Source organism: Pituophis catenifer, unplaced genomic scaffold, assembly GCF_029215685.1.
Source record: "Pituophis catenifer annectens isolate HBS135680 unplaced genomic scaffold, rPitCat1.0.hap2 SCAF_1, whole genome shotgun sequence".
Classification (NCBI taxonomy): domain Eukaryota; kingdom Metazoa; phylum Chordata; class Lepidosauria; order Squamata; family Colubridae; genus Pituophis; species Pituophis catenifer.
This window is the reverse complement of record NW_027256881.1, coordinates 185,508,614-185,522,168: the sequence shown is the minus strand read 5'-3', so window position 1 is coordinate 185,522,168 and position 13,555 is coordinate 185,508,614. Positions and strand designations below refer to the sequence as shown.

At 41.2% G+C, this 13,555-nt stretch overlaps 1 protein-coding gene across 1 annotated transcript in view; it reads right to left on the bottom strand.

The window, feature by feature from the left end:
- The window catches only part of TMEFF2 (transmembrane protein with EGF like and two follistatin like domains 2), a 280,639-nt gene that overhangs the window by 253,434 nt on the left and 13,650 nt on the right, over positions 1–13,555 (bottom strand). The window contains exon 3 of the mRNA XM_070956835.1: positions 4,971–5,100. Within this exon, the coding sequence (XP_070812936.1) occupies positions 4,971–5,100 (130 nt within the window). The remainder of the gene's footprint in view (positions 1–4,970; positions 5,101–13,555) is intronic.

Here is a 13,555-nt window from a genome sequence, read left to right as displayed (position 1 = left end):
GCATCCCCATAATACCAGCTCAGGTCTGTGATAGGCAGTGGTCAATAGAAAAGATGATCAGGTGAAATGCTAGTTTTGTCCACATCATCAAGGTGCAAATTGGGTATTATCCTCCAAACCTGCATAAGACAGAATATTGCAACCTGTTCTGCTCTATGGATTGGTCTGAAGATGGAGACAATACCAGGACTCCATGAAACATTGAACTGGCCTGCTGGAAAACCTTGTCCTAACAGCAAAAGAGCATTGGAACCACTATCTCAGAATTGATGGAAAGTTTTCATTGCAGAAGATTTGAGAGGGGGCTATAATTCTCCCGAGGACCACATGAGATCCAAGGCCACTATTTTCCCACACCTAATCTAGACCAGTGTTTTTCAAACTTGGCAACTTTAAGATGAGTGGAGCATGTTGGCTGGGAATTCTGAGAGTTGAAGTCCACATATCTTAAGATTGCTAACTCTTAAAAACACAGTCCTACAACACACAGTCCTTTCAACAGTTCCAAGAAGGCTCCACACCCATTTGTACTACTCAGGTGAACCTGATGACAAAGATAAACCTCCAGGTGGTCTCAAGGACTCTCTAAAAAATGCAAATGGACCAGCTGCCTACAAGGAGTATAAATCCTTCGATTCCCCACCATCCAGCCAGAGCTGAAGAAGCTTCTTGGATGAGAAGTGAACATCTTCAAGAAAAACCAGAAAGTCCAGTTGCCTCTTGAAAAAGCATCTTTGGGACAACTATGACCTGGATGACTGAGAATCTCCATAGTCACTGATCTACACACACTAATCCAAGAGCTAAACTGGGAAGAATGACAGCTTTAGCAAGCAGACCTCAAATGCAACAATAAAGGAATTAATTTACTAGGGACAGTATCAGAAAGCCAGGAGCGATCCCAACAAATTGGAACTGTTACAGCATATAACAAAGACTTCAAGCATATGACAATTACAGGTAGCCCTTGGTGAATAACAGTAATTAGACCAGCAACTGCATCACCAAGTGACAAGCATAACATCACATAACTGCTCTAACTTGGTATGGCAGTTCTGGCAGTTCCAGCTGTGGTCATTAGGTGGAAACCACATGGTTGTTAGGTACTATGTTACATAAACTCAATTTGCCACCTCTGTTAGCTTCCCCATTGACTTTGCTTCTCAGAAACTGGCAGTGAAGGTTGAAAATGGTGATCACATGACCTTGGGGCACTGTGACCTTCAAAATTGTGTTCCAGTAATCAAGTGCCTGACCATGGGATGCTGCAATAGCCACAACTTTGACACAACTTTGACATTGGCATAAAACTCCTTGTTCAGTGCCATCATAACTTCACACAGTCGCTAAACAAATGGTCATTAATCTAGGACTACTTGCATATGCCTAGATAACTAGTTAAGAAAAACTCTTAGTTAAAAAGTCCCGTAATTAAATTTCAAATGCACATTCAACATCTGAGTAGCATGAAAAAGACAGTTTTAAAAGAAATTTTGAATTTTAATCAGTTTTTATTAATGAATCTAAAAAGAAGGCAAACAACAAAGATCAGTGCCTTGCTTTAGGAGAAATTCTTGTCAGAAATGCTTTTCAGTGCTGCAGATGATTAGGAAGGTAAAGGAATGCTGGGAATCAAAATCCCAAATTATTTATAGTCAGATCCAGTTAATTCAGGGCAGGCTGTGATCTTCTTCTGTCATTCTAATTGTTTTGTTTTTTTAAATGTCCATTTTAAAATGAAACTGCAACACTTCTCAAATCATAGCTATGTTTTGGCAAACACAATAAAGCATTCATCACGTATCTAGCAAAAAAAAAAAAAAAAAAGACAGAGCAAGCCAGCAAATGATTTTATACATTTTTTTAAACGCGCTGTGTTTGTTTTCCAGAGAAGGACTATTTTACCACATTTCTGCCATTTGCAATGAAACATCCCTTGCAGCTGTAGCCTGCCCTCTGTGATTCCAAATGAGATTATCATCCTTCTTATGTGCAGATCCTTCTGAATGGGAAGTCTATGAAATACCTGCTTAATCATTAATTTTATCTCGCAAGGGAAGCAAGATTTCATATTTTTTAGCCCCTCTCTCCTACTTGCCTCCTGAACTAGCCTTCGTATACCCCAACCTCATCTGGAAGAAACATAGATTACTGTTTCTGCAACTTGATCCGCAAGAGAAAGCCTTTGTCTCATTCCCTGCTGACCACAGAGGCAGTTTACATTCATCTTGAGCTGTTCTGATATTAAAGCGGCATTTTCTCTTTTCTCCCAATACAAACTGAACAGTCTGCCATGCCTCATTTATGTTGATTTAGTCAAGATCTGGGTTTGATCCAACTCTCATTTACCCATTGAAGTTGCTGAGTTTCCCCCCTTCCCCTTCCTTTTCCTTTTCCTTTTCCTCTTCCCCGACATTGTATTCCAGGGCCATTCTGCTTTTAGCAGTGGGAGAATCCAGTTCTTTCAAACAGAGTGTTTCCCCTCAGTACAGTGGTGAAATCGAATTTTTTTTACTACTGGTTCTGTGGGCGTGGCTTGGTGGGCGTGGTGTGGCAGGGGAAGGATACTGCAAAATCCCCATTGCCACCCCATTCCAGAGGAAGGATACTGCAAAATCCCCATTCCCTCCCACTCCTGGGGGAAAGATATTGCAAAATCTCCATTTCCACCCTACTCTGGGGCCAGCCAGAAGTGGTATTTGCCGAACTTCTCCGAACTGCTCAAAATTTCTGCTACCGGTTCTCCAGAACCTGTCAGAACCTGCTGGATTTCACCCTGCCTCAGTACCAAAACATTGTCGCTCCCCAGTTCCTCTGCCAGATCCAGCAGAAAATCCCCAATCTGCTTAGATGGTTGGCAAGATAAGGGAGAGAATGGTTCCTAAACTGAAGTTCTCGCTACAGGATTGGAGAACTGCTGTTAAAGAATCTGTGTTTGCTCCCATTTGCTCCCCTTGCAAACTTTCCGAGCAATGATCTGAAGCACTTGGTTGTGCATCAAATTTTTTTAAAGGGGGTCTTCAGCATCCCTGCTACTTCCCACCCCATGGATCAGCTCTCTTAGGAAAAGGTTTTTACAGATAGCTAGACCCGGGGATGTCAAAAAAACCACCTCCTTCCATAGGAAGAATAATAGGTAATTGTTGCACATTTGAATGGACTTGAAGAAGACTCCAGTGCTTCTCACACATTTTAACATAATACATTGTAATGTATTATGGCATCCTAGTGGCCATGTGGCCCACATTCTGAGGCAAAATAAGCTATTCCTATAATAAACGCCATGCTGTTGCTCAAGACATAAGACCCTTTTTACTTCTTTAAGCCTATGATTTACTTTACTCACATACTGGTTGGCAATTCCCTCCACTTTTCTGTGAGATCTTCCCTCTGTTGAGAATATGAAAGAGAATAATCTAGTCCAAAGGCCAAAAGCATTCTGGCCATTTGGGAGATTTCAAAGACTTTTTCGTTTTTAGCTTAGCAGGGTCAAACATTTGGATGAGGAACTGGTAAGAAATCTCAGGGTTGTAGAAAAGACACATGGAGGGAGGTGGAAAACCTAAAAGATGACTTGGCACATCATTTCCACCAGGGGATATTCCTCTTTCTGTTATTGTGATTTGCAATAACATAGTTTCAAAGATTAGTCCCACTTCCAGATTTCACTATAAAGAGTGAGGACAATGCCTTAAAGAAACAAAATATATGATTATAGGCACCCTGAGTAGATGATCTCCCATTAATTCAATCACATGAAAAGGAGAACATTGGGTCTCCCATTAGCACTAAACAGACACCTGTAACTTAGGAAAAGAATCTAAAATTCATACTTAGTCTTTTCTTCTTAACCCTCCAAATGCTAGATTTACATTATCGACATTCAACTGCAAACCATCAAAGGGCAAAGTCTTTATTCTATTTGACACTTCCAAATTATCTGGTAGGAGAAGCTCAACTATCCAATCCAAATCCAAATCCATCTGCCTTGCTCCCTTGTGACACTGTCTCTGAATTCTCTCCTATCTCTATGATTCTCAGAGGCTAAAAACTTATCCTCAAATAACGACTGCTGGCCCCAAAGCAATCCCCTATCCTCCTCTGGTTGGACAAATCCATTTCTGCCCCAATCATTAGTTCTCTTCCTTCCTACAAAAGCCATAGAGCCATTTCTGGTTACCAGCCTCGGGTCTAGAATGCCATGACAAGAAATCAGAATGAACTTTCCATACAATAGTGGCATTAACTCACCAACTATGGCTTTAAAATATTTTAATTTAATTATCTATGCTGATCTCACTCTAATTTAACCACCTCAGAGCTAGTTTAACATCTAAAAACTGCCACAAACAAACCAAAGTTGAGTAGATCAGCCCTTCTTGAACCTATTCCTCCACTAGGAGAGGCAGCTTCTGCATTAATAAATACTGTTTAGATGGATTTATACATCATACTAAGACATAATATGGTTTCTTTGATATTGTAAATTGCAAGGGTGTTGCACCATGATTAATGTATGATTGTGCTGCATGAACATAAACAGTTGTGGCTTACTCAATAAATAAATCACTGCTTAATGTAGACCTTTAGGTGGCAAAATATCTTACACAAATTTGTCCACAATCAGATCTACTCCCCCATATTTTTTTTTTAATATTGAGCAAACAAACATTTTGGGAAACCTGGTTGGTTTCCACCATCTTTAATTGTGCACATTGGGCAAAACACTGCAGAATAAATAAAATGAATACTTGAACAAACGGCAACTGTTTCCCAGGTAAGGAAAGAGGATGCCAAAGCAAGCAGAACTGATTGGGCTGCAGCATGAAAGGCACGCTTTCAATTATTGATCTAGGATGAATCTGACAGGAGCACAAAGGAGTACTCATGAAAATACACAATACTGGTTGGGCTCGCTTGTCAACGGATTCCTGCATAACAATAAGTAGCACAAAGCCTGCTGTACCTACCGGTGGCACACGATCCTTCTGACGCCACAAGTATTTCACTTTGCTGTTTGCAGGCAGCTTGTCTCAGATAGCATTCATTCTGATAGGTATCGCCATTGGAACCACACACAGGCACATAGTCGCTGTTACACTAATGAGCAAAAGAGAAAACAAGAGACAGTGCAGTTAGTAAAGATGTGCACAGACGTGAAGCCCATTCTCCTTTACGTTTCAGGCCCCTTTCTGCAGATAGTCGCTAAAGAACAAAATTATTGCAATTAACATTCACTTTTCTAAACCTTTCCAGATGGGCAGGTTGCCCAGATGGAAGGGACACAGTTCTCTATAATATTTCAAGGGTTCTGCTAGGATTAAGGGGTTCAGGATGAGTTACAACCCAACCACCCTACATTACTGGATTTATCCTTCTCTGTTCTTTCATATTGTCTCCCTTCCCTCAGTGTCTCTGTGCTATTTTAATCTTGTTCTGTTCTTTTTCAATTTCTTCTTCCTTTGGGCAAATAGACTCATTTCAAAATTAAAGGAAACCGAGCAAGGATGCTTATGATATTGTTTGATAAGGGTATAAGAAAAAAAAGAGAGCAAGTATTGTAGATAGAGCAGGCAAAAGACTTGCAAAAGACAGGATTAATCTCTGGATTTTTTTTTTTTTAAATACATGTTAATCACTGGGACTGAATGGGAAGATTGCAAACTGTGGTGGTAGGTTCCTGATCTGGCCTTCTAAGTAACGTAGACATAGAAAGATGCTCTTTCTAAGAATCAATTATTAGTGAGATAGGAAAATTAAAATAAAGTATATTAAAACTATTACTACTCCCTATTTAATCAGGTCAAGGCTGTGGACAGAGAAGACCAGATCTAGACTAGTTGATATTGTGCCTGGGGTGTATTTGGAAGCACAAATACCTATACCTGCCTACTATTTCCTGCCTACTGTGTACACATCAGTACTCTGTCTAATTTCTCCTTGACATAAGGGAGACATAGTGAAAGTTGACAAGATGATCACATTTTATGGTCCCCTTTGCAAGCCACTTGAAGAAGCCAAAAGAGTAACCACTGTACTAATGATTATGAAGATGATGGAAGAGAAAGCACAATCACTGAATGTTATTCTGCTTCAGAGCTTTTTGAAGCGATATTAAATTGTTGCTTGTCTTGAAGCACTGCAACTGCCACTAATAGGGTATTTCATTAGGCACTTAATTATGTGTCCTGATATCATATATAGCTCCACTGCTTGGTGGCAGTGGTTACAGAGGAATAATTTAGACCACCATTAAGCCAAACTTGCTCTCTCCATTGTAAGGCTCATGTCATCCCCAATCAAGTAAAGTCTGTGGGACAAAATGGCTTTCTCTCTCCTCATTTCATGGCCAAAAACCAACCGTTAGTCACAATGGGGCACCTTCTTTCATTGCACCCAAGGATTGCTACTTAGCTGAGTGAGTTGGTTGAAAACAGGTTGCTTGGCATACCCAACTCTTCTGGTTCTGACACTTGCCTCACAATAGGATTGGCCTGGGTACTTTATCACTACACTGAGGAATTTGAAGATAAATGTGTGTAGGCTCCTCAAAGTCTACCCAGTCACAGTCCTGGGTTTTGTAGATCACAGTGTCATTCTATGGGGGGGTGGGCTTTAATTACATATTAACTCAAGGATGTCAAACTCGATTTCATTGAGGGCTGCATCAGGGTTGTGTTTCACCTTGGGGGGCCGGGTGGGCATCACTAGAATGGATGTGGCCAACTCAACATCACTCGTGTCGGGGGCGCCTGTGGTGGCCCAAGTCCTCTGCTAGCAAAAACAGAGCTCGGGAGGGTCACATGTAGCCCTCCCAAGCTACGTTTTCACTGGCAGAGAGCTGCAGGAGGCTGTCACAGCCGAAAACAGAGGTCAGGAGGGCCCTCTGTTTTCACTGGCAAGAGTCACTGTGGGCCAGTCCTTCGCTGTTTCCAGGGCAGTTCCGTGGGCCAGATCTAAGCACTCTGTGGGCCAGATCCAACCTGCAGGCCTTGAGTTTGACACCCCTGTATTAGCCAATCTGGATGTTCACTCTTAACTTGCCATACCATTAGGAGTTGTGGATGAACAATGGAGCTAAATGTTTTCTCCTTGTGCATATTAAGAAGAAAACTGTTTGCCTCCAGTTACAATTAGCTATTCCTTCTAAAATGGAGAATTGTGGTTTCCTGTTAGCTTATTAAATAGGAACACCAATCTGCTTAGGTAAATTGGCATCAAACTGCGGTACCTCATTAATATAATAGCTAACTGACCTAACCAGGCAGTAAGATGTAAGGCAGAAGGCAGAGAAACCAATGCTTCTATTGTTTGTTTTTTGTAAATTAAAGAGACAGCATCTAAACAAGCTGCAGAATATTACTGGCCCTGGCCAAACGAAATAAAACAAAGGTAAACCAAAGTTTCAAAGATGAACCTGACAGTCCTAATGACAGAAGGCTGTGCAAGTTCATATACGGTAGATATATCGAGAAGGGTGTTATTGATTGGAAACTACTGCAATGACAACAGAAGTAATACCAACTCAAACTTCATAATAAAAGAGATTTTGTCCCAGCTATTCTTGTATGCAGCACTATTCCTCAGTGCAGCTGATCTGACCCTCTTTTTTCCACTTCATGCAGAGCCAGACATATTAAGTCCAGAGTTATTCATATCATGGCAAAGTCACGTGGGTGAGAACAAGAGAGCACCTGCAGTTAATGATTAATCCACACTCTATCAGCCCACCTGAAAATCCTGCCAGGCATGGGAGGCCATCAGCTTTCTCATCTTCCATCAGAAGAAAAGGGCAGCTTCCCCCACTACCACCCTTGTTCATATTAATAAAAATAATTTGATTTTATGATGAAAATTAGGCAACCTACCGGGTGCAGTTATCACAAGAAAATCATACTCAGTGGCATTAGAGATACTTGGCTGTGCCCTGTACCAGATAATTATGCCAGGGATGTGATTATCTCATGATTACTGTACTCTTGATATGTCTCATTGTTTAATTAGAACAAATGTAATGATCAAATTATTATTATTTACAAATGATAAGCTCTGTTTAAAACTAGTTAAAAATAGGAAGAAGTCACACTGCCAATTAGTTGTTCCACACTTAAATATCTCATGACATGCGAATATACATGATGCAATTGAGATGAGGAAAAATGACAGACCACAGACTGCCTCCAAAGAGGAATGATTATATAGGCAAATAGAAAAATTATCCTAGTTGACATTTCCACAAAGAAGCAAATTCCAGAAAATTATTACTACTTGGGCAATGTGGCATTTCAGTTAGCTAAAAAATGAAACATCTTCCCATATCCCTTACACCACAATGCTTCTGATCTTATTCAATCATACAGACTTGAAGTCTAACTTTTACTAATCACCTGTCCAATATTATCTTCTACAAACCAATGAAATCTCTGTGAAGATTCTCTGCTAAATTGGTAATTTCTCAATAACCCTTTCCATTTTGATTTATCTGCTGAAGTAGTCTCATAGCCTCATGGAGATGCAGTGTGATATAATGATTACCTGTAGTCCAAAGCTAACAAGTACTAACTACATCTGGAGTCAAATGCCCCAAATGGAAACACACTGGCTGACCTTTGGCCATTCACTGGCTGAATTCAGTTATAATATGAAATCATAATTGGATCTCATTCGTGTGTGTGTGTGCCTGTGTGTGCACGCGCACATGCGCATACACACACACCTTTGAGTCAACCTTGATTCCTAGCTATTGGTTGGACAATTCCATGCAATTTTGTCTATAATAGGTTTGGAAGTTGTTTGCCATTGTTGGCTTCATGCTTAAGGCAGAAGTAGAACTTGGAGTCTTCTATCTTCCAGCATATGCATTATCCAAATTAGCTGTCTTGTTTCCTTTTCACTAAGCATGAGGATTAGTTAAAGTGTGTCCCATATAACAAGCAATAGTTAAATAAATTACCCTTTAGTGATAGGCAACCAGCAAGCTCTCTGTGCCCATTCAGCATCCATTTATCAGTGACCCCTGATAAAAACCTAGTTAATATTTCTTAAATCTGGTGGCATAATGTTACATTTCTTTTGCTTCAAAAATATTCCAAAAAATCTCAGTGAGACCTAGTGCATTTATTCTATATTTAAACCTATTCCTCTCAACTCAACACTAACTCTGGATGTTCAAAGCAGATGGTTCAAGAAAAGAAAGTAATGGAAACAGCAGAGCACAGCACAGCTAGAGCTAATGAAGAACTGACAAGGGACTTGAAATTTTAATTAATTTATTTTTTTAAAATAAAGCTCAGAAATATGCCTGAGGTGTAGCGGTATGTGGAAAAGACCTTGGGAGATGGGGCAAAGAGCTGGCCCTAGGGAACAGTCAGATAAGAGATGGCGTAGCCTGAAGCTAGATAGTGGGCAGGCCAAGAGGCTCAAAAAAGGGCCTCCCTAGTTTCTTGGGATGTAAAGGAGATAGTGGGGGAACTGTACTTTCAAACTTGAACGATCCTGTTAATGTAGCTTTACAATAAGGTAGAATTATCTTATCTGAGTGTGTTTCCTGTCTCTACTTGGTAAGGCTGACATCAATTTTGCAAGTCTTTCCCACATCATTACAGATAGAAATGGATTTACAATACAATCCCAAACATGGAGTACAGGGGTATGAAAGATGATTAAGAATACTGGTTAATAGTATGATTCCAAGGGTACAAAATGAAAGCTTATAGAATTTCTTGTTATTTGAGTAAACAATACTAGAACAAACAGGGATATACATTTAACATTTCTATTCTGATTTTCCTTTGCTAATAATGGAACAAATTTAAATTCTAAAAAGTAACTCAAATTTGTTGGGTGATACTACAGGTAGTTCTGGAGTTATGACAATAATTGACCCCAAAATTTATGTTGCTAAGTGAAACATTTGTTAAGTGAGTTTTGCCCCATTTTACAAATTTTCTTGCCACAGTTTTTAAGTGAATCCAGATTCCACATTGACTTTACTTGTCAGAAGGCTGCAAAAACTAATCCCATGACTCCAGAACACTGCAACCATCATAAATAAGAATTTATGTTTCCAAACATCTGAATTTTGATCATGTGACCATGGGAATGCTGCAATGGTCATAAGTGTGAAAAACAGCCATAAGTCACTTTTTTCAGCTCCATTGTAACTTCGAACAGTCACTAAATGAACTGTTGTAAGTCGAGGACTACCTGTACAATTAATCCGCCAACTAAATTTAGGATGAAATGAAGCTACCATATCTGTGCTGCAAAAATGACAACTGGATGGAAGCCAACTGATTGTCCTGGTTTTTGCTACCCACAGATGCTTCAAGATTAGTCATTTCTCCATCACGGTTTTGACCAATTTGAAAATCCTTTGGTGGGTAGAGGATTGACAGTCAAAAAAGTATTTGCATATTGGCTGTTTTCTAGGAACAGTTCCTTTTAATTTAATCGGTGGGGAAAACATGTATCTTTTTAATTTAAAAAGTGAGGGAAATACATAAACCATCAAGTTTCAACCCATTTACATGATCCAAGGTATTATTCTTGCTCCAAATACTCTCCCAAATCTCTTGCCCTGCTGCTTTGAAACAAAATGGTTTCTTGAGCCAATAAATCAGTATAATATTAACAAGAACAAGCAAGACACAACTACATACAAACCAAGAACCAATTGATCTGAGCTCCTCTGTAATATGTGATAAGCTTCCAACGGTCTCTCCTGAGCAACCTTAGAACTTAGAATGAAAAAAAGAGAAAGAAATGAAATAAACCAAACATCCATCTCCTAAAAAACCCTGCCATTTTACAAAAAAAAAAATAAAAAAAAAATGCCTGCATACATTGCAAAGTGGAATTTTATTTGAAAGCTGCAGTGCCAGGCTTCATCCAGCGTCTAAGCAAAGCTTCCAACAGAGCTGGAGGGTAAATTGGCAAAATTTACTAACACAATTAACACAGTCTCTAGGAATCTGATATATTCAGGCAGTGATCAAATCTTAATCAGAAATATGTCTTAACAGCCTTGCTTGTGATTGTTTATATGAATACGTAGAAGTGGTGCAATCTATCAAACGTGCTACTTGTTCAGCGCTGGAAGGCATGTGCTTACTGCTGCCTTCCTCCAGCAAACATGAGTTTTTCAGGAATTTCAATTAGGACAGACTGCTTAAAATGATGGGGAACGTACTCTGCCTCTTCCTTATTTGTAGTGTTTCCAGTTTGTGTATGATGTGATACAACTGCCTATAGTTTCGCCACCAGCTATAATTTTAAAATCAGGACGAAGGGAAAGATTCCAATAAATCGCAAGCCCACATCTCTGGAGGGCTCGGGACAGGGGTTGTTCCTCTGTCCTGGTCCTATTAGACCTCTCAGCGGCTTTTGATACCATCGACCATGGTATCATGCTGCACCGGTTGGAAGAGTTAGGGGTGGGGGGCACTGTGTTGTAGTGGTTCTCCTCCTTTCTCTCCGACCGGTGGCAGCTGTGTTGGCAGGGGGGCAGAGGTCGACCCCGAGGCCCCTCATATGTGGGGTGCCACAAGGGTCAGTCCTCTCGCCCCTCTTGTTCAACATTTATGTAAAGCCGCTGGGCGAGATCATCTGTGGTTTCGGGGTGAAGTACCACCAGTACGCTGATGACACCCAGCTGTACATCTCCACCCCGGACCACCCCAAGAATGCTCTTGAAGTGATGTCCCGGTGTCTGGAGGCCGTGCGGATCTGGATGGGGAGAAACAGGCTCAGGCTCAACCCATCCAAGACCGAGTGGCTGTGGTTTCCGACGTCCCGATATAGTCAGTTGATGCCATCGCTGACTATTGGGGGTGAATCGCTGGCCCCCACGGAGAGGGCTCGCAACTTGGGCATCCTCCTGGATTCACGGCTGTCTTTAGAAGAGCATTTGACGGCCGTGACCGGGAGGGTTTTTCATCAGGTTCGCCTGATTCGCCAGTTGCGTCCCTTTCTGGATTGGGACTCCTTACACACAGTCACTCATGCCCTCGTCATTTCCCGCCTGGACTATTGCAACGCTCTCTACATGGGGCTCCCCTTGAGGAGCACCCGGAGGCTCCAACTGGTGCAGAGTGCGGCCACGTGGGTGGCTATAGGAGCGACATGGTGCTCCCATGTAACACCTCTCCTGCGCGAGCTGCACTGGCTCCCGGTGGTCTTCTGGGTGCGCTTCAAGGTTTTGGTTACCACCTTTAGAGCACTCCATGGTTTAGGACCTGGCTACTTACGGGACCGCCTACTACCACAAATAGCCTCCCACCGGCCGGTACGCTCTCATAGAGAGGGGCTCCTCCGGGTGCAGTCGGCCAAACAGTGTCGACTGGCGGCCCCCAGGGGGAGGGCCTTCTCTGTAGGGGCACCCACTATCTGGAACGAGCTCCGCTCGGAGATACGGAGGATCCCAGTTCTGCGCACTTTCTGCTGCGCTCTTAAGACCTTCCTATTCCAGCAAGCTGGCCTGGCCTAACCTTTTTCCCCTTTTCTTTTAAATTGAAAATTTTAAATCTATTTTTAAATTATTGGGATGTTTTAAATTTGTCTCAGGCTAAATTGTTTAATCTGGTTTTATTTCTGCTTTTAAATTTTGTATTTATGTATTTTATTTTGTGCCTGTTCACCGCCCTGAGTCCTTCGGGAGTAGGGTGGTATATAAATCTAATAAAACAAACAAACAAACAAACATTCAACTCTTATGGCTCCATGAGATGAGCAGTTTCCTGCAAAGTGTCTCAAACTGAAACAGAGCTGGAGCCAAATATTTGTGGATGATGGGGTGGTCTCCATGAGCCTTCCTTGTATTCCTAATCTATCTTTAGATGAGGAAGATGCAACTGCAAGGGTTGAAGTAAGATAACTCACCTGACTACTGTATGGAGAGAGAAATCAGTGCCCCAAGCCTTATGGTTTTCATATTAGTTTGGGATAAAAATAGAAAAGCTGCTTATCAAGTAAATAGTCCTAGTGATTATCAAGAGTAAAAGATACAACAATACAGGTAGTTTCAATGACCGCTCAATGATTGGTCACTTAGCAACTGCTTGAAATTACCCCTCAAAAGGCACTTATGACTTGATTTTCAAGATCTGACTCTCTCTCTCTCTCACACACACACACATATACATACACACACACAGCAGTCACATGATCACATTTTGGCCTCTTGGCAACTGGCTCACACTTACAGCCATTTTCAGCAATTGGCAATCACATGACCACAATTTTTGACTTTTTTTTTTTTTTTTGCTAGTTTCTGGTATTTATTTCTGGTTTCCAGCAAAAATTGCACACTGGGTATAATTGATTTGCTTAACAGCTGTGGAATTTGCTTAACGGCTGCTGTGTATTCTTAACGAACTGCTGCAAAAAAAGTTTATAAAACCAGGCATGGCCGTGTGGTGTCCCACTGAATGGCCACCATGACTTACAACTGTAATTCCTGGCTCGTAAATTGAAGACTACCTCTATACTTCTAATACCCGCACTTGCTTACAAAGTAGCTAGTTTGGGCTATTCACCACCCGGCTGCTTGTGTGCA